At 38.5% G+C, this 20,202-nt stretch overlaps 1 protein-coding gene across 1 annotated transcript in view; it reads left to right on the top strand.

The window, feature by feature from the left end:
* LOC307159133 (uncharacterized protein) overlaps positions 1–14,410 on the top strand; it is a 42,799-nt gene extending 28,389 nt beyond the window's left edge. The window contains 40 exon segments of the mRNA XM_079872345.1: positions 2,586–2,800; positions 2,903–3,046; positions 3,130–3,286; positions 3,390–3,417; positions 3,589–3,700; positions 3,855–3,947; positions 4,061–4,124; positions 4,219–4,317; positions 4,399–4,502; positions 4,592–4,730; positions 4,882–5,000; positions 5,097–5,246; positions 5,331–5,501; positions 5,593–5,914; positions 5,917–5,973; positions 5,976–6,058; positions 6,149–6,236; positions 6,327–6,444; positions 6,539–6,662; positions 6,767–6,903; positions 7,009–7,264; positions 8,218–8,460; positions 8,566–8,742; positions 8,835–8,980; positions 9,066–9,156; positions 9,248–9,637; positions 9,713–9,839; positions 10,047–10,165; positions 10,379–10,575; positions 10,662–10,845; positions 10,944–11,109; positions 11,193–11,317; positions 11,422–11,730; positions 11,857–12,060; positions 13,132–13,257; positions 13,346–13,516; positions 13,628–13,732; positions 13,822–13,917; positions 14,034–14,165; positions 14,288–14,410. Of these exon segments, the coding sequence (XP_079728471.1) occupies positions 2,586–2,800; positions 2,903–3,046; positions 3,130–3,286; positions 3,390–3,417; positions 3,589–3,700; positions 3,855–3,947; positions 4,061–4,124; positions 4,219–4,317; positions 4,399–4,502; positions 4,592–4,730; positions 4,882–5,000; positions 5,097–5,246; positions 5,331–5,501; positions 5,593–5,914; positions 5,917–5,973; positions 5,976–6,058; positions 6,149–6,236; positions 6,327–6,444; positions 6,539–6,662; positions 6,767–6,903; positions 7,009–7,264; positions 8,218–8,460; positions 8,566–8,742; positions 8,835–8,980; positions 9,066–9,156; positions 9,248–9,637; positions 9,713–9,839; positions 10,047–10,165; positions 10,379–10,575; positions 10,662–10,845; positions 10,944–11,109; positions 11,193–11,317; positions 11,422–11,730; positions 11,857–12,060; positions 13,132–13,257; positions 13,346–13,516; positions 13,628–13,732; positions 13,822–13,917; positions 14,034–14,165; positions 14,288–14,302 (5,903 nt within the window). The 3' untranslated portion in view covers positions 14,303–14,410.
* Positions 14,411–20,202: the final 5,792 nt, after the last annotated feature.

The raw sequence follows: 20,202 nt of genomic DNA, 5'->3' as shown, positions 1-20,202 counted from the left end.
GATTTAACGAACACCAAAATGGTGGAGTCTCAGTTCACCGTTGCACGTCAGTGTTGGCAAACACTGCACAGGCCAGGATGAGAAAGTGACGTTGTTCAAAGTTCTTTCAAATAACTCCAGTGTTTTCCAAGCCATGCCAGTGGTGCTGACTGCCTCGAAACATGCATTAACATTTGTGGCCTCGACTGCTATGTGCGAGAACTCTCTCAACGCTGAAGAATGTATTTTCTGAGCACAGACGCAGCATGTTGTATAGACAAAAAGCACATTTGATCCAGCTGGCATTTGAAAATGACCTAAGTAGAAAATTCAGAGACGAATGGAAAGAGTTACTGCTGAGGAGGTTTCACTCATCGAAGAGAAGATTGCAGCTCTACTGAGGCTAAAGGTACGATTAAATATTTTGCTCGTGATTTAAAATGTTTGATAATTAGTCGCAGTTGTCAGCGTTATATTGTCTTAGTAGCGGTTCATGTTGTTTTAATCGTAATATTCTGTTAAACGGGTCGCAATAAGCTGAGCATGTGGGTTAAGCAGGCATACAATGATTTTGGTGGTGGTGTTGTCCTGTGGTAACGTGATTGTGTAGGCCTTATACACACTGCATATCTGGTGATCGCCCCCTCTCGGTATTTCAGACACCCCCTCATCAGCGGGTGGCTGGCGCCAGATCTGCATGCATGCCTTACTTTTTATTTTTTTATTTTTTTATGTGATATAATCACTGTCTGTCTGTATGTTCATGTTATATCCTGATTGTATATTTGTTACTGTCAATATTATGTAAAGCTCTGGGCCCCTTGTACTCATTCCCAACTTTCCCCCTACAAGCAATGCCTCTGGCTGTGATGCTGGAAAGTAAGATTGAATAGATTAATTCAGTGTTTTTAATCAAATACAAGTGAGTCTTTAAAACCTTAAAATGAACAATTATTTTTAAAAAATCCTTTAGTTCCTTTTATTCATACACGACAATATCTTTGGCATTTGAGGTTAGACGTTCTTTACTGTTGTGATGACTAATTGCAACAATACTTTGTCATTTGTTCCATGTTAACTTAAAATTCATGTTAAAGTATAAATTTTGAATGAGTCCAAATTATTGTACCACTTCTAATTAAGTTTAAAGATGTCTAACATTAAAATATGGAAACATTGCAATAAACAGAAATGAAAATGGAAACACAGCAGTGTTCACGACAAAGCAAATGGAAAAATCACTGAATCTTTCCCCTCATCGAGTAATACAGTCTACCCATCCCAATCATAAAAAGCATTAGGTATAAATAGAAACTAGACTCATACACTGGGAGTGAACTATTATGGTATTTTTTTTATGAGCCAGCTTGGATGGCAATCTTCCATGCAGTCAATCACTTATATGGCCATTTCTGTTATACGTGCTTGTCTTTGTAAAAAATATTAGATATCAAATGTGTCTTTATATGTTTGTTGTAATATTATTCCAATTTAATCTGCAACTGAAAATAATTCCTCACAAATTAAAATCAATAGATTTTTTTTCTTGTCAGTCAATTAAAAATGAAATATTTATGAAGTATAAATATAAAAATATATTTAAAAATATGTAAATTTAAAAAATATATGATTATGACTATGAATATCATGTAATTTATTCAAAATATGGACATATTATCAAACTATTGCATTGTCAAACATATGTGATACCTATAACTGATGTGTAAAATGATGTTATATCTGTTGATGACTGAGAATAGGTGTAGCTTCTTACCATAAATTAGGACTCTAAAGCTTATCCATTTATAGCCTCTGCTTAGTGTGCAAATTGACCTCAATATAAGTTTTGAGGAGAGCACAGCCAGTCTCATAGGAGCCTAGAGGAGTTCCTGCTTGTGGTAAGAAGCTGAAATACTTTGCATTTGATGTTGGTATTAGTATGAGATTATACTAAGTGAATTGATATGACAGAAGAACTCTTTAAAAATATATTATTACCATATATGCCTAAATGTATTTTTTTTTAAACTGAATTCCTTTACAGGGTGTTAAAATTTCATCTGGTCTTCAAAAGGAGGAAGGTAGGTGGTAGCAACACACTGCATTACTGAATTAAAAAGACGTGGTTTAATATTTGCATGTTTTCAGATGCACGTAGACTCTAGTTTATCGTAGATGTGCTGTTTTTTTTTTTGTGATAAATTACTTAAGAATTTTATACTTGTCTATTGGCAGATTTTAAGTGGGACTCTTGACACTTTTTATAAATATGGACACTGTGGTATATAACTGATATAACATGTGGTACATAACTGAAACAAAAAACAAGTGCTGAAAAAGTTTAGTTTAATTTATTAATGCAGTTTTTTATGTATTATAATGTATCAACAAAATGCATATTGTGACAGATGATTTAATTAGAGACGCCATAAATTAAGGATTATTGTGTTCACACTTTTTACATTTGAATAGGCCTTTTCACTTTAATATTCTATAAAGACCTTAACTACATGAGACCCTCTACTGTTTGTGGACAGTATGATTATCAATACTTATTTTATTGATTAAAAAAGCATGTCAATGTTTCTTATCCAAATTTTAGTAAGCCGCCACCATGAGTACGGACGCTGAGATGGCCGTTTATGGCAAGGCTGCCATTTACCTTCGTAAGCCTGAGAAAGAGAGAATCGAGGCTCAGAGCAAACCATTTGATGCCAAGACTGCCTGCTATGTGGCTGATGCCAAAGAATTGTACCTCAAGGGAACAATCAAGAGCAAAGAGGGTGGCAAAGCCACAGTTATTTTGCTTGACACTAAGGAGGCGAGTTTTTAATTTTTAATTTCTACTTAATGTAGATGCTCATTAAATTACTTATTACATTGTTTTCTTTTATATCTAATATCTAATTTATCAAATTTAAAGGAGAGAACAGTAAAGGAGGATGACGTCTACCCAATGAATCCTCCCAAGTATGACAAGATTGAGGACATGGCCATGATGACCCATCTCAATGAAGCCTCTGTGCTGTATAACCTCAAAGAGCGTTATGCTGCATGGATGATCTACGTAAGTTCTGAAATGACATATAAAGCATTTAACTTAATTTTTTCTGTGTTGTTGCAATCTGACCACGTCTCTGCTCATTTCAGACCTACTCTGGACTCTTCTGCGCAACTGTGAACCCCTACAAGTGGCTCCCAGTGTATGATGCAGAAGTGGTGTCTGCCTACAGAGGCAAAAAGCGTATGGAGGCCCCACCCCACATCTTCTCTGTCTCTGACAACGCATATCAGTTCATGCTGACTGGTAAGACTTTATGGAATTGAATTCTATAGAATTCATTAAGGTGAATTTGATGATGTTAATATATGAAATATTTATCGGATATTTTACACATTACAATCAACAGATAGAGAAAACCAGTCTGTCCTGATTACGTAAGTATTTTCATTTAATCTCAGACCATGACAAAAATTAAAGTATAATGTAAATGGCAAATCTATATGGAGATATTTACAAAACAGAATTTAAGAATGAACTTCTGAATATACTTTGAAAAGTCTACATGTCTTTTAAACTTCTGTTTTCTATAATCTCTCATAAACCAGTGGAGAATCTGGTGCTGGAAAGACTGTGAACACCAAACGTGTCATCCAGTACTTTGCCACAGTTGCAGTGGCAGGTGGTGAAAAGAAGAAAGATACTCCTGGCAAAATGCAGGTATGATATATAAAACTACATACATTTTATTTTGAATGGTGGTGATTTACACTCATCTCACAAGATATGTGAATTTGTGAAATGCCTATAAATTGTGTTTAGTCATTAAATAGAAAATAAATGAAAATAACTAAAAACCCTTCAAACATCACAGGGCTCTCTTGAGGACCAGATCATTGCTGCCAACCCTCTGCTTGAGGCTTATGGTAATGCCAAGACTGTGAGAAATGACAACTCCTCTCGGTTTGTAAGTAAACCACTTTTTATTTACAATATAGTTAGTCAGTTGTGTTGGATTTTTCTATACAGAGTTTTATATAAAGAGATTATTTATCTATTGTGCCATTTTGTTTCAAACAGGGTAAATTTATCAGAATTCACTTCGGCACCACTGGAAAACTGGCTAGTGCTGACATTGAGACATGTATGTGGACATGATTTCATTGATCCATCCTGAACACTTGTCTTGATTCTGTCACTCTTCAGATGATTGTGACTCAAGTACATTGTCTCAACAGATCTGCTGGAGAAGTCTAGAGTGACATTCCAGCTTCCAGATGAGAGAGGCTACCACATCTTCTACCAGATGATGACCAACCATAAGCCTGAGCTGCTTGGTAGGTGCACACATTACATTCAGTGTTAAATGCCAGATAATATTGTAAGACACTGTTTTTAAAAATCTGTGTATTTTACAGAAATGACGCTCATCACCACCAACCCCTATGACTACCCTATGTGCAGTATGGGTCAGATCACAGTGGCCAGCATTGATGATAAAGAGGAGCTGGTTGCTACTGATGTGAGTCATTGCTATTTGAATATTGACATACTGTATGCTTATATATGGCAGAAAAGATCCTAGAGTGCATTCTTCTCTGTAATTTTCAGACTGCTATTGACATTCTGGGCTTTACTAATGAGGAGAAAATGGGGATCTACAAGTTCACTGGAGCTGTGCTGCATCATGGCAACATGAAGTTCAAGCAGAAGCAACGTGAGGAGCAGGCTGAGCCTGATGGCACAGAGGGTGAGACTAAATTGTACTAATACGTGTCATAAAATGCAGTGCTTTGAATGGAAAGATCCTTATTTCTATTTTCACAAAGAAAAGGGTGGTTTTCATTTAGTTTTCAAGGCAAGAAAAGGGATGGATTTTTGTGCAACTTTTTTAATTGCAGAGGCTGACAAAGTTGCCTATCTTCTGGGTTTGAACTCTGCTGATATGCTGAAGGCTTTGTGCTACCCCAGAGTCAAGGTCGGAAATGAGTTTGTGACCAAAGGCCAGACCGTGCCACAGGTATAGTAACATTTCCAGCATGCCATGTGTTTAACCTCAAATTCTGGCTAATTATTTCAGAAGTAGAATAAATTATCCACTCTATTCTACTTACAGGTGTACAACTCTGTTAGCGCCTTGGCCAAATCTATCTATGAGAGGATGTTCTTGTGGATGGTCGTTCGTATCAACCAGATGTTGGACACAAAACAACAAAGAAACTTCTTCATTGGTGTGCTGGATATTGCTGGCTTTGAGATCTTTGATGTAAGAATGATTCTTTTATCTATTTTTTAATGGCACATTGAGTGATATTCAGAAGTCAGTAAATGGTTCTGTTTCTTCATCCAGTTCAACAGCATGGAGCAGCTGTGTATCAACTTCACCAATGAGAAACTGCAACAGTTTTTCAACCACCACATGTTTGTGCTGGAGCAAGAGGAGTACAAGAAGGAGGGCATTGTTTGGGAGTTCATTGACTTCGGCATGGACTTGGCTGCTTGCATTGAGCTCATTGAGAAGGTTTTTACTGGTTTATGAACATATTCATTTCCAATTTCTATGCTTGAAATCTTAAAATTGTAATACTTAAACAACATTATTTTATAAACAGCCCATGGGTATCTTCTCCATCCTTGAAGAGGAGTGCATGTTCCCCAAGGCTTCAGACACTTCCTTCAAGAACAAGTTATATGATCAGCATCTTGGCAAGAACAATGCTTTCCAGAAACCAAAGCCTGTCAAAGGCAAGGCTGAAGCCCACTTCTCCCTGGTTCACTACGCTGGAACTGTGGACTACAACATTTCTGGCTGGCTGGACAAGAACAAGGATCCACTGAATGAGTCTGCTGTGCAGCTCTACCAGAAGTCTTCTGTCAAACTGCTGGCTACTCTCTACCCACCTGTTGTTGAGGGTAAAGAAAAAAATCAATTTAACCAAACTTTGATTTAGCTTTGCACTTTCTTTCTTGTTTTTGCATTTATACATGTTCTTTTGTATCTTTATCTCAATAGAGACTGGTAAAAAAGGAGGCAAGAAGAAGGGTGGTTCCATGCAGACTGTGTCCTCCCAGTTCAGGGTATGTATAGAGATGACATCACAGCAATATTTCTGTATTTGAAGAAAAAAAGAAATACAAAGCATGGCAACCCCTTTCTATTCTTCACAGGAGAACTTGGGCAAACTCATGACCAACTTGAGGAGCACTCACCCTCACTTTGTGCGTTGCCTGATTCCCAATGAGTCCAAGACTCCGGGTAAAGTATTAACAAGTTTACAGATATTCTGCCACTCAATTTATATGATGGAATTAATTTACCAAGTTAATGGTGTAAACTTCGTTATAGGTCTCATGGAGAACTTCCTGGTTATCCACCAGCTGAGGTGTAACGGTGTATTGGAGGGTATCAGAATCTGCAGAAAGGGTTTTCCCAGCAGAATCCTCTATGGTGACTTCAAACAGAGGTATAAATGACACCACATGAAAATACAATTTCCTGTTGGAGACTCTTTATTAGAAGATATAAAACATTTTGATAAATCTTCCCATCTCCCATAGATACAAGGTGCTGAATGCCAGTGTTATCCCAGAGGGACAGTTTATGGATAACAAGAAGGCCAGTGAGAAACTCCTGGGATCCATCGACGTTAATCATGACGAGTACAGATTTGGAACCACAAAGGTTCATATTTAGCTTTACAAATTTCAAAGATTCGGTGATCATGGTCATTTAGCTTATACAGGTTAAATCAATATTTTTTGATTTACTGTTTTACATAAATTCAGGTGTTCTTCAAAGCTGGTCTTCTGGGTGTTCTTGAGGAGATGCGTGATGAGAAACTGGCTGCTCTGGTCACAATGACTCAGGCTCTCTGCCGTGGCTACGTGATGAGGAGGGAATTTGTGAAGATGATGGAAAGGAGGTGAGTATTGTCATTAGTAAAGATGACATCAACAATAACTGTGGAAACAAATTATAATTTATAAAATTATAATGATTATGGCATTTAATGATGAATTTTTCACAGGGAGTCCATTTACACCATCCAATACAACATCCGTTCATTCATGAATGTCAAACACTGGCCATGGATGAAGGTTTACTACAAGGTTAAGCCTCTACTGAAGAGTGCCGAAACTGAGAAAGAGCTGGCAACCATGAAAGAGGACTTTGTAAAATGCAAAGAAGATCTTGCCAAGGCTGAAGCCAAAAAGAAGGAACTTGAAGAGAAGATGGTAGCACTGCTGCAAGAGAAAAATGATCTACAGCTACAAGTAGCATCTGTGAGTATTTTTTGAGATGCACCAATACTAAATTTCTCTGCTGATACCGATAGCTGATTATTCAGAATGATATCGGCCGATGCCAATACTGATACCAATAATTTGATTTTTCTTAAGGAAAAAAAATCTCTCCCAAATAATGCTGCAAACAATTCAGGGAACCTTCTCATTTGGTACACTATAATATTATAATTTTAAATGAACAACAGAGCTATTATATTCAGCTGCTATTTATATCCAGATATAATAGGCTATTTACACTCAAATAAAAGCTGAAATGTTTGTACAACTCAGTTATAAGGTAGTTTTCATAAACACTTCATGGTGAATTTATTCAAACATACATATATAATTAACAGTAAATAAGCTCTTCTCTAGTGTTTTTATAGCTAACTAACAAACTGTGAGTGACAACTTGATAACTTTCCTGAGGTAAATGTAACATTAAGTGATATTGTTCACAAGCTGTTTTATTGACGTCTTTCCACGGTTGAAACACAGATTGAGTGATTATGAGTCATGATACGGATTTCGGTAAGTTGTATACTGTATCTTTCATATATATATATATATATATATATATATATATATATATATATGAAATCAGAATACCTTCTGCGATTCATGCATGTTTTTCAAGATATATTAAAGTGAAAGAATATACTTATTTGGTCTATTATTGGACGGGAGGAGCTACAAATAGTGTTTGATATAGGGAAAAACTGTAGATCTGGCAACCCTGGCTTGACCTACGGGTGATTCATTTCATAGCGTCAAATAAAGCCTACATTAACGTCACTATTTTTTTTAACTGTTAAAGCGTTATTGTCGCGTTAACTTGCCCTAAATTTAACACAAGAGAGATTTTCTTCACACACAGTATGAGTTGCAGTCTGACACGTTAAAATGAGCAATGTGGTTTCCAATGATATAGCAACCTATTTTCTTAACAGGAATCTGAGAATCTCTCAGATGCTGAGGAGAGGTGTGAGGGTCTGATCAAAAGCAAAATCCAGCTTGAAGCTAAACTCAAAGAGACAACTGAGAGACTGGAGGATGAGGAAGAAATCAATGCTGAACTGACAGCCAAGAAGAGGAAACTGGAGGATGAGTGCTCTGAGCTGAAGAAAGACATTGATGACCTGGAGCTCACCTTGGCTAAAGTGGAGAAGGAGAAACATGCCACTGAGAATAAGGTTGGAGATTGAGTTGGTTTAAGATTAGATTTAATCTCTTTTTTATGTGTTGATATAGAAAATGAAGTGTAAAATATAAGCTTATTTGGAACAAAAATCACACAGGTGAAGAACTTGACAGAGGAAATGGCAGCTCAGGATGAGAGCATTGCCAAGCTTACGAAGGAGAAGAAAGCCCTCCAAGAGTCACATCAGCAGACACTGGATGATCTTCAGGCCGAGGAGGACAAAGTCAACACCCTGACCAAATCCAAGACAAAGCTTGAGCAGCAAGTTGATGATGTGAGTTGATAATGTAAACATGTTATTAATTCATCAAATTAGCTTTGTTTTTTTTTAGCTGTGAACATATTTTATTTATCATTGTCCTGTAGCTTGAGGGTTCCCTTGAACAAGAGAAGAAGCTCCGCATGGACCTGGAGAGAGCCAAGAGAAAGCTTGAAGGAGACCTGAAATTAGCCCAAGAGTCCATCATGGACCTGGAGAATGACAAGCAACAATCAGAGGAGAAAATAAAAAAGTTATTAAAGCATAACATTTCTGAAAACATTATTATTAAGTTTTGTTTTTGTTTTGCCAAACCACTTATTGTTGTACACCCACAGGAAAGACTTTGAAACAAGCCAGCTGCTTAGCAAGATAGAAGATGAACAATCTCTGGGTGCTCAACTCCAAAAGAAGATCAAGGAGCTTCAGGTATTTTGAGATTTTTTCAACATTACAATATCACAATCAATATAATTAAATGCTGAACAATAAAAATCAAATTAACTACTTACCACCATAGGCCCGCATTGAGGAACTTGAGGAAGAGATCGAGGCTGAGCGCGCTGCTCGTGCCAAGGTTGAGAAGCAGAGAGCTGATCTCTCCAGGGAACTTGAGGAGATCAGTGAGAGGCTTGAGGAGGCTGGAGGAGCCACTTCTGCTCAGATTGAGATGAATAAGAAGCGTGAAGCTGAATTCCAGAAGCTGCGTCGTGATCTTGAAGAGTCCACCCTCCAGCATGAAGCTACTGCTGCTGCCCTCCGCAAGAAGCAGGCAGACAGTGTGGCCGAGCTGGGAGAGCAAATCGACAACCTGCAGCGTGTCAAGCAGAAGCTTGAGAAAGAGAAGAGTGAATACAAAATGGAGATTGATGATCTTTCCAGCAACATGGAAGCTGTTGCCAAAGGAAAAGTAGGAAATTTTATGTTTAAAGAATACATAACATGTTGAAGTTTTTCAATTATCTAATGACTTTTGTATTTGCAGGCTAACCTTGAGAAGATGTGCCGCACACTTGAGGACCAACTTAGTGAAATAAAATCCAAGAATGATGAGAATATTCGCCAGTTAAATGACCTCAATGCTCATAGAGCAAGACTTCAAACTGAAAATGGTAACTAATGACAATCATGAATAAATTAATAGTATTCCAACAGTAACTGAGTGTGGGGTATTAAGATTATATACTGTATAGCACTGAATTTCTGACAGTCTTATCAGAAGAAAACACACTTATTTACATTCTGCTTTCAAAGAGTTTGTTTTGATAGTAACTGATAGAGACAGCACAATCTGACACAGTGAATTTAAATCTATACAGGTGAGTTTGGCCGTCAGCTGGAGGAGAAGGAGGCTCTGGTTTCTCAGCTCACCAGAGGCAAACAAGCTTTCACTCAGCAAATCGAGGAGCTCAAGAGGCATATTGAAGAGGAGGTTAAGGTAATATAGCATAATGAAAACAAACACATAATTTCCACTTACTACACAACAAAGCTAATATAATGCAAAAAACTTAATACAACACTATACAACAAAGCTAATGTAATACAATAAAGCTAATATCAGATTTTGTATTGTTAATTAGTAAGTCACTTTGGATAAAAGTGTCTGCTAAATGAATTAATATAAATATTATGTGACTTTGTCTCCTAGGCTAAGAACGCACTGGCCCATGCTGTGCAATCAGCCCGTCATGACTGCGACCTGCTCCGTGAGCAGTTTGAGGAAGAGCAGGAGGCAAAGGCTGAGCTGCAGCGGGGAATGTCAAAGGCCAACAGTGAGGTTGCTCAGTGGAGAACCAAATATGAAACTGATGCCATCCAGCGCACTGAGGAGCTTGAAGAGTCCAAGTATGAACATCAAAAGAAGTGATATGTGTTAATAATTTGTGCAATTGCATGTATCTTCTGACTAAATGTTACAAAAAATATAACAGAAAGAAGCTGGCTCAGCGTCTGCAAGAGGCAGAGGAACAAGTTGAGGCAGTAAACTCTAAATGTGCATCTCTGGAGAAGACCAAACAGAGACTCCAGGGTGAGGTGGAGGACCTCATGATTGATGTGGAGAGAGCCAATGGTTTGGCTGCTAACCTTGACAAGAAGCAGAGGAACTTTGACAAGGTACAATCAATTTCTCTTTGAAAAGCATGGCCAGAATGGGCTTTACCATGTTCAACATGTTACATATGAAACCTGACCCTGAAATATCTGGACCAAAGGTCCTGGCAGAATGGAAGCAGAAGTATGAGGAAGGTCAGGCCGAGCTGGAAGGTGCCCAGAAAGAGGCTCGTTCACTCAGTACTGAACTGTTCAAGATGAAGAACTCCTATGAGGAGAGTCTGGATCAGCTGGAGACCCTCAAGAGAGAGAACAAGAATCTGCAGCGTAAGATTCAATGTCTTACGGTGTTAAATCTGTAGTGATTCACAATATATTTATGTTGATAATATTTTCTTTATAACTTGTAGAGGAGATTTCAGATCTGACAGAGCAGTTAGGTGAGACTGGTAAGAGCATCCATGAACTGGAAAAGGCCAAGAAGACAGTGGAGACTGAGAAGTCAGAGATTCAGACTGCCCTGGAAGAGGCTGAAGTGAGTACCTGGAGATTAATATGTCATTCTTGTTCAAACCATTTTACTGTGTTGTTAAATATTATTTTAATTCTGAAATTACATGTTGTTTTTATATTTCATAGGGAACACTGGAGCATGAGGAGTCCAAGATTCTTCGTGTCCAGCTTGAGCTAAATCAGGTCAAAAGTGAGATTGACAGGAAGCTTGCAGAGAAGGATGAGGAGATGGAGCAGATCAAGAGGAACAGCCAGAGAGTCATTGAATCCATGCAGGGCACTCTGGACTCTGAAGTCAGGAGCAGGAATGATGCCCTGAGAATCAAGAAGAAGATGGAGGGAGACCTTAATGAGATGGAGATTCAGCTGAGTCACGCCAATCGCCAGGCTGCTGAGGCCCAGAAACAGCTCAGGAACGTTCAGGGACAACTCAAGGTATTTGACTTCTGTTCGACTTTGGAATGTAGTAATATGTTTGTGTAATCTAACTTTTGTCAGGTTATGGTCACCAGAAAGCACATTGAAAGCTTATTCTTATTCTAAAGCTATTGTTATGTTCAGGATGCCCAACTGCACCTTGATGATGCCCAGAGAGGACAGGAAGACATGAAGGAGCAGGTGGCCATGGTGGAGCGCAGAAACACTCTGATGCAGTCTGAGATTGAGGAGCTGAGAGCTGCTCTGGAGCAGACAGAGAGAGGCCGCAAAGTGGCTGAACAAGAGCTGGTGGATATCAGTGAGCGTGTTGGGCTGCTGCACTCTCAGGTAAGGGCATTTTGTTTCTTATAATTAGGGATGCATTGATTGATCAGCCGCAGATCGCTATCGGCCGATAGTCTATCGGTAGTCACTAAATTTGGCCGATTTCACAAACCGATCGCAATTTATTAACATAATAAAAATGGTAAACAGTAATGTTGTAAACATGTAAACAGTATACAGAAGAGGCTTTTGTGCCACGCTTTGTTTTGCAACTTCGCGAAACATCAGTAAAACATAGTAAATCACACATCTTTATTGAGAACAGGCTGTCTCGATTCAAATGAGCCCACACAACATAACATGATGCATAGCTCTTAAGAAAATCCTAATGGAGTAACATGACATGTTGCTTGGCTAAAGCTATAGGACTTCCAGGATCTGATCATGTCGCGATAATGACACAGTTTTTCCAATGTCATTTGAAAGTTCAAAAAATGGAAACTGGATCTTCGGTGGTAGGTAGAGATGATGTGGAGCACACTTTGTTTGGTTTGATCGCTCAGATTGACAGAAGATTTACTGTGTGCCATAGAATTGGAGCGCACAGCTGAAACAGCGCTGGAAGATCATCAGTCATCATTCGGGATCTTATTGCTTGTTACTTATTCTATGTTATTGTAAATATTTTTATGCTTTGTGGCATTTACTCAATGTAAGTAGTTCTTATGTTCAGTAAAACACTCTGATCACTTGTTTGGAGAGGTTTTTGGACTTTTGATAAAAGGCTACCATGGTTCTAAATGCCATCACTTTTGATTGCTTTGAGATTTCAACACAGAATTTGGATCAGATGCAGTTGACATGATTGTGAACAAGCTCAAACTTGATTTCATGACATGTCATGTATAATTTCTAATAATCATCATGTCAAGCATAAAAAAGTATGCCACTTAGATGTGAAATCATTAAAAATGCCTTTCAGGGTGTAAGGAGTCAACAGAGAGCTTACATTTTATGTAAAGCCTGAATGATCAGGATCGGCTGCAAAAATCCTGATTGGAGAATCCCTACGTACAATGAAGGAAATTGAGAGCATCTTTCAAAATGGTTAAACTATTGCTTTTAATTTTGTAGAACACAAGTCTCCTGAACACCAAGAAGAAGCTTGAGGCTGACCTTGTTCAGGTCCAGAGTGAAGTTGATGACACTGTACAGGAAGCCAGAAATGCAGAGGAGAAAGCCAAGAAGGCCATCACTGATGTGAGCAACAGTAGCTGCCAAATGTTTCAAAAGATGTTTCCATACTTGAAAAATGTGTATCTAATGACTTTCTGTATTAATGCAAAAGGCTGCAATGATGGCAGAAGAGCTGAAGAAGGAGCAGGACACCAGTTCTCACCTTGAGAGGATGAAGAAGAATCTGGAGGTCACAGTGAAGGACCTGCAGCACCGTCTGGATGAGGCTGAGAATCTGGCCATGAAAGGAGGAAAGAAACAACTCCAGAAGTTGGAGAGCAGGGTGAGAACTTTTAAGGGATCACAACAAACATCATTTTAAAATTAAAGCATTATCTCAGGTTCCCAATGACTACACTAGTACTTGTCTGAGAATTTTTATGTGCTATCAAAGGTCCGTGAGCTTGAGGCTGAAGTTGAAGCAGAGCAGAGACGTGGAGCTGATGCTGTTAAAGGTGTCCGCAAATATGAGAGGAGAGTGAAAGAGCTCTCTTATCAGGTATGACCATGTCTGACTAAATCCATTGAGTCATTCATACATGCATTTATAGTCAAATATTTAGAATAAATCTATGAAATTGTTTTTAGACTGAGGAGGACAAGAAGAACATCAACAGACTTCAGGATCTGGTTGATAAGCTGCAGCTGAAGGTCAAAGTCTACAAGAGGCAGTCTGAGGAGGCGGTATGTATATATTTTTGCACATTGATTATTAATTAATTAGTAATTTATTTACTGGTGAGATATCACTGCTGCACCACAGCTTAGTGAACAAGCATGGTAAAAATGTTACTCTTTAGGAGGAGCAAGCCAACACTCACCTGTCCAAGTTGAGGAAGGTGCAGCATGAGCTTGAGGAGGCTGAGGAGCGTGCTGACATTTCTGAGTCTCAGGTCAACAAGCTCAGAGCCAAGAGCCGTGATACTGGAAAGGTCAGTCTGTACTCAGTAGATTTGTTCTCACATTTACAGAGTAGAAACATATGTAGTATTCAGCTTATTCTTGAAAATGTACTGATTTACATGACTTATGAATGTGCTTCATTTTGTTTTAGGCCAAAGAAGAGTGAAACCCCCAAACCCAAAGGGAGCCTCTACTGAAGTCATATAATATGATTGTTCTGTAGAATTACTTTTAAAATTCTTTTTGAAATAAATCTGTCCTTACCATGTGCAAACATTTGTTTTGGAGTGATCTTTAGAGGAATGTTACTCACAAATAAATAAAAAATAATAAATTGATCAAAATAATGACATTATCACTTAAGTACTGAAATATTTCTAAAGTTATAAAAGTACATAATAGCTTTGTCAGGAATAACACGATATCTTCCGAACATTCACTTTTTTACTTAATATTAAAATAAATATAGAACACTGCGCCTTTTTCATTTATCATTTAAAAAAAAAAAGATTTTGGCTTGATATTTCGTTTTTACGTTCTGGGGTTGAAAACAAATAATCAGCTTGAATATTCATCTCTACATGTGGGCGGGAGTGAAACACCCCTTTTTCCGCTGATTGGTCAACCAGACATCAAACCGTGCCGTCAGTTGTTCATCAGTTCCTCTCTATGGTTCCTCTCAACAGAATAATAGTCCTCCTCCGCTGCAACAGCTGTTCGGATTCTTAACACGTTTATTTCAACTACATTTCATCTCTTTCTCATCAAACAACCAGTCTTGCAATGGCTTAACACAAACTGTACTAGGGCAGAGTCAGGGCTTCACAGAAGTGTAGACATAAATTCACCTAGGTAGGCCTACACGTGGAATCGCCGCTCCACCCACAACTACCCCCACAGCTTTGGCACACCACCTGTTTTATTTTAATTAAAAAAAAAAATTCCAGGTTTTTTACAGTATATTGATTCTAAACACAAATAAGAGTGTAAACAGTGACAAAAAGTATAGACAAACACAGTGTGTACCAATATTAATAAACAAAACAAAAACAGAAAAAAACTAAAACCACAGTCAGAATAAAAAGTCAGTTGTTCAAGCTGTTTATGACGTAATACAACCATCAGAAACCAAATCTTATGCCGCGTTCCAGGCAACCTGTAACCCGTGTTTTTCCAACTCGTAACTGGGAGTACATCGATCTAGTACGAGTTCACGGGTGGGAAGTCACGGGTTTGACTGCCGTTCCAGTGCACTTTCACGGGTATAAGGTTGGAAAAACACGGGTTACAGGTTGCCTGGAACGCTACAAAGTCGTGAGTCGTGGTTTGAAGTCGTGATTTACGTGCTCAAAAACCTGCCTGGAACGCAGCATTACTCCTAACCCATCAGGCCCAAATGTCCTAATTAGAACTGGTTAAGAAATTTGACTTTTTTAGATGCTATGTGTACATTCTGTGAGTGAGATCCCACCTCCTATGGGCGGGTTGAAAACATGCGGGACAGCCCCTACTACTGGCTGTAGTCTTTAGCCTCTGGCCAAAAAATCCTCCGATGACGCAAAATGATGATTTTTGTGACATCGGAGGATTTTTTCCAGACAAAAAATACATAAATCTCTCGTCTCAGGGGGATGTGAGGGTGGAAAGCATTGTAATTCGAAAATACTACAGGTTTTCTACTAATACAAAGCTTAATGCTAAATCCTGAAGTATCCCTTTAAGTCCATGAGACCGTAGGGTGTCCCATTGGTCTTTCAGGTTTCGCGATCGCGCCCTTTGTGGTCAATATATGCGCCCTCGATGTGCACTTTTGCCGAGCCTGCACTGATGTGAGCTCCACAGCAGACTTCTTCCCGAGAGTCAAAGCGACGAGAGCTGTATCCTTTGAAGGCCATGTTCTTCGAAGTGCGCGGCAGACGCGGCCGACGCGGCCTTCGAAGGACGCACTGAGACTCATTTAAAGGGGAAAGTATAGCCAACTGCATCACCATGGCACGATGAAGGCTGTCCCAATTCGAAGGTCCTTCGAAGGCTCCTTCAAAATGCAGCCTGCAAATGCGTCCTTCTTTTCCCGTGAATGCAGGATAGGTTACATCCAGAGGCGTTCCAATAGGGCAGGCAAGCCAGGCAATTGCCTGGGGCCAGTGGCGTCATGCCCATTCAAAGTGAGGGGGCACGTGCCCCCTCAGATTTTTCCTCCCTGATAATTGTTTTGTCACAACTTTATTCCTATTATGCTCCATAATATACCAGAGCCTATAACGACTCAAATGTATTCTTCTGGATGTGTAATAAATCGGTCAGCATCAGCCCGCCTCTTTTCACATTAACTAATAATGGTGTCTGTGTATCAAATCTAGAGCGCTACGCGCGTAGCGCTCTAGAATCTTTGCTGTGTATGTTCAAGCAACTCACTCGTCTCGCACGTTGAGCTGGCAATGTTTTACAGATGGTCTTGAAGTGGTAAGTGGGCAAAGCAACAAATCGGCTTTGAATTAGTTATCGGATGATATTAAAAGGTAGTGGGATTATTTGTGGTTGACCTGGAAATTTTAACTTGATCAAAAAGTTATGGATTTGATATTAGCTGCGAATTCAGAGCATTAACTTAAGTTGTGTCAGTGTAACGTTATCGATAGCTAGCCTAGTCTAACCGTAAATTAGTTGGCTAACGTTACTGCCATACAAAGCCATAGTAACGTTATCTGATCGGTTTTGAAACATCTGTTCTGTTTTGTCTTGTGTCAAAGTCTCCAGCTGGTTCAATTGTTTTCAGTTTCATAGAAATGAGGGTGTTAAATTTGTTGTAGGCTAACTGCAAAATCCAACCTAACGTTATCAAGGCATCGTTGATTACTTTTTTACATTTCTGTCAAATATGAACCATTTTCAAATAAACGCGGTAGTGTTAACCTTATTCAGCACTGAAATCTGTCAAACTTCTTTCAAAGTCCTTCATCACATATTAATATTAAAATAACTTAATTTCAGAGCACCACAAAGTCAGACCTCAGCACCTTTATGTACATTTAATGTAAGATCGTTCTTAGGTCACATACCAATTTAAAATCATAACATAAAAACTGCAATGTTACTGTTTTTAAAATCATGTGTAGTAGGCCTAAGTGTACAGTAAGTGTGTGTGTAAACATGCTTTAATGAAGTAGACTTCAAAAGCTTTTGAATTTGAGCTAACAGTTCTTTCATCAACCTGTCTTTTACATAAACTTAAAAAATAGATACTTTAACTTAGTCCTCAGATAGAGGAGGGTTGCTGCTAGCTCCGTTAAGGTATTTCTGTCCCTCCCAAACTGCATTAAAATGGTATGTTTAGCAGCCAGAATTAAAAAAATTTCAGGGGGAGAAACCCCCTGACCCCTCCTAACATGATCCATATCACCCGTCAGAAAACAATTGCAACGTCTCAGATTGTGCCCCCCCAGAATTTTGGCTTGCATGACGCCCCTGCCTGGGGCCCTGCATTTTAAGGGGGCCCCTGAAGGCTGATCATTCAAACAATCAGGAATGTTAATGTAAATAAGCAGCAACATCTCTGCATCCCCCTTAGTGGGGCCCCTCTCTCGTTACACTGGTTATGCTTTTACCGCCTCGCTTTTACCGCATTACCCTTTTTGAAACTGGCGCAGTGCTTACTCGCTATAGGTAGAAAATGCATGATTTGATTTGTTAAACATGAAAATGACTTATCCGCCTGGCTTTATTTAACCTTAACTTTAACCTAGATAAATGTTCGTTATTATTAGGTGCATACCCAAGTGTTTGTGCGGAGTGACAAGTATATACAAGTTTGTGTGGAGTTGACACTGCATGACAAGGAGGCGCCAACGCGATTACTTAATTTGCAACGCAATTTCAGCACTCTCACGAATGCTTTCACCAGAGGTGTAAAGTCCAGGGGTCAGAAAGTAAAAGTCCTGCCATATATTTATTCCACCCATGAACTCAGCCAGCTGATTTCACTAGTTAATTCTGTCTCCTGGCTAAAAAACACCGATATAAAGTTGGTTTGACGTTGTAAGTTTGACATTTGTCAGAGATTCAGCTCCAAAACACTTTAATACATCAATAACGATTTGGCAGAACGAAAAACAGGTTGTGTTCAAACTGTTTTAACTCTTCCGCACGTACACACCGGTGTGATCAGTCTAGGCTGGTCCCTGGAGCGTACGCTCACACCGGTGTGATTAGAACGGTCAGTGCATCACATGATCAACTGCTAAATTCAAATGTGCTTTCCCAGGTTGGCTGGCGCTGAGCCAGAGATTGGCGTGCTCGGCCCTGTCATATATCACAACTTTTCAGTGTTTTCAACCACATAATGTTTATTTTATTTTTAAGTTTAGTTAAGAAAAGTTTGTTTCAGACGTATAAATTCACATAAGTACTAAAAAAACAATACATTTGTGAAAGGGTTTTTAAATGTTGACGAGAACACAAATGCTGCGTCCAAAATCGCGTACTACGTGAGTAGGTACTACATTTAAATTAGAACGTACTTCACGACAGTTAAAAAAGTACGCTCTATATAGTATGAATACGTAGTATGAATGGAGTCCGGACGTAGGCCTACTACATGCGCCATGTTGGTATTGTCACGTAACATGCGCGGTCACATCAGCGTGAAAATTTAAAGAGCCCATTGCACTGACTGCACCAACTTAAAGCAATGTTTTTAGTTCTTCTTTACGCTTTCGTCTGCGTTTTTTTGTCGTTCGTGCTCACAATTCAGAGGAGTCGTCGGTCAGCTGCTGCACGCCTTTGTCGAGAGCTTTTGTGTAATTTCTCAAATAAGGTAAGTAGTATCATTTGGTCAATACATTTGGCCAATACACACACAAACCTGTGAACAATGACAAATGTTGATTTTTGATAAGGAAAAAGTAATTCATTTGCTTGTGATATTACCATCAATAAATAAACATGAATGAATCAATAGTATGCGTGTGTGTATCTCTGATGATTCATTCATTGATGGCAATATCACAAGCAGTGTGTGTGTGTGTGTGTGTGTGTGTGTATACATGTATATATGTATATATGGGTCATTCCAGAATTGGAGGACATTTCATGTCCCACCTATGAAATTTCAAATAATCTATGTACAATATACAAAAAATGCAGTCACTGTGTAAAAAACACTTGTCCTGAGACTAGATATAAATAGACTAAAAAAAAGTCTCTAGTACCCACTTAAGTGCCATTTTTCTCTTGTCCCACCTTCTAGATGACCAAATTGAATGTTAAATACAACTGTTAAAGTTCATTTTAAATATCCCTTTTTTGTATGATTTTGTTTATATATGTCTCTTTTAATTGTTAAAACATTTTTTTTAAATGATAGAAGTATTTAAAATAATAGAAATGTTGCAATAAAGTTATGTCCCACAACATACCTGTTACCGAAACATATTTAGCCTGGCAGAAGAAGAAAAAAACAGTGAGTGACATGATTCACAGGAAATGACATCACTAAGCAGTTTGCTGCCAGAATGGGTAGAACAAAGGTATGTTCTCTTTTCGAACTTTTAGAATTGTTGAATGTGTCACTCTAACCAATGCAACCCTGTTACACTTATTATCAGAATAAGACAAATTAATTTAAAGTTTTTGTTTTACATAAGTAAGTTTGTCCTAAAGATGACAGTAAGAGCTAGCTAAACAGCTAGCTTCTATTCATGAGAAAAATCTAACATTAGCATTAATTTGCAACCCTGTTACCATAATTAGAGTAACAGGTTTGAATCTCCTTCAATCCACTCATAAGGGACAATCTATTATCAATAGTTCAGCTAAATACTGAGCATTTGTCACATTATTGACCTGATCTTTAATCAAAAGTAATGTATCTATCCAACCCCTGCAACTTTTCGCAACCCTGTTACCATATCATTTTTATTAAAATAAAATCATAAATGACTTTTTTTTAGCTCACAGGGACTTAAGCTATTGTTCTTACCGTAGTTTGAAAGATTATATGCATTATGCATTTGAGCAAATACTTGAAAATATATACTGAAATCAATCAAAATTAAACATGTCACAGTT

The sequence above is a fragment of the Squalius cephalus genome, assembly GCF_949319135.1.
Source record: "Squalius cephalus genome assembly, chromosome: 5".
NCBI lineage: Eukaryota > Metazoa > Chordata > Actinopteri > Cypriniformes > Leuciscidae > Squalius > Squalius cephalus.
The sequence above is the reverse complement of the archived record's forward strand: the minus strand, read 5'-3'. Positions and strand labels throughout refer to the sequence as shown.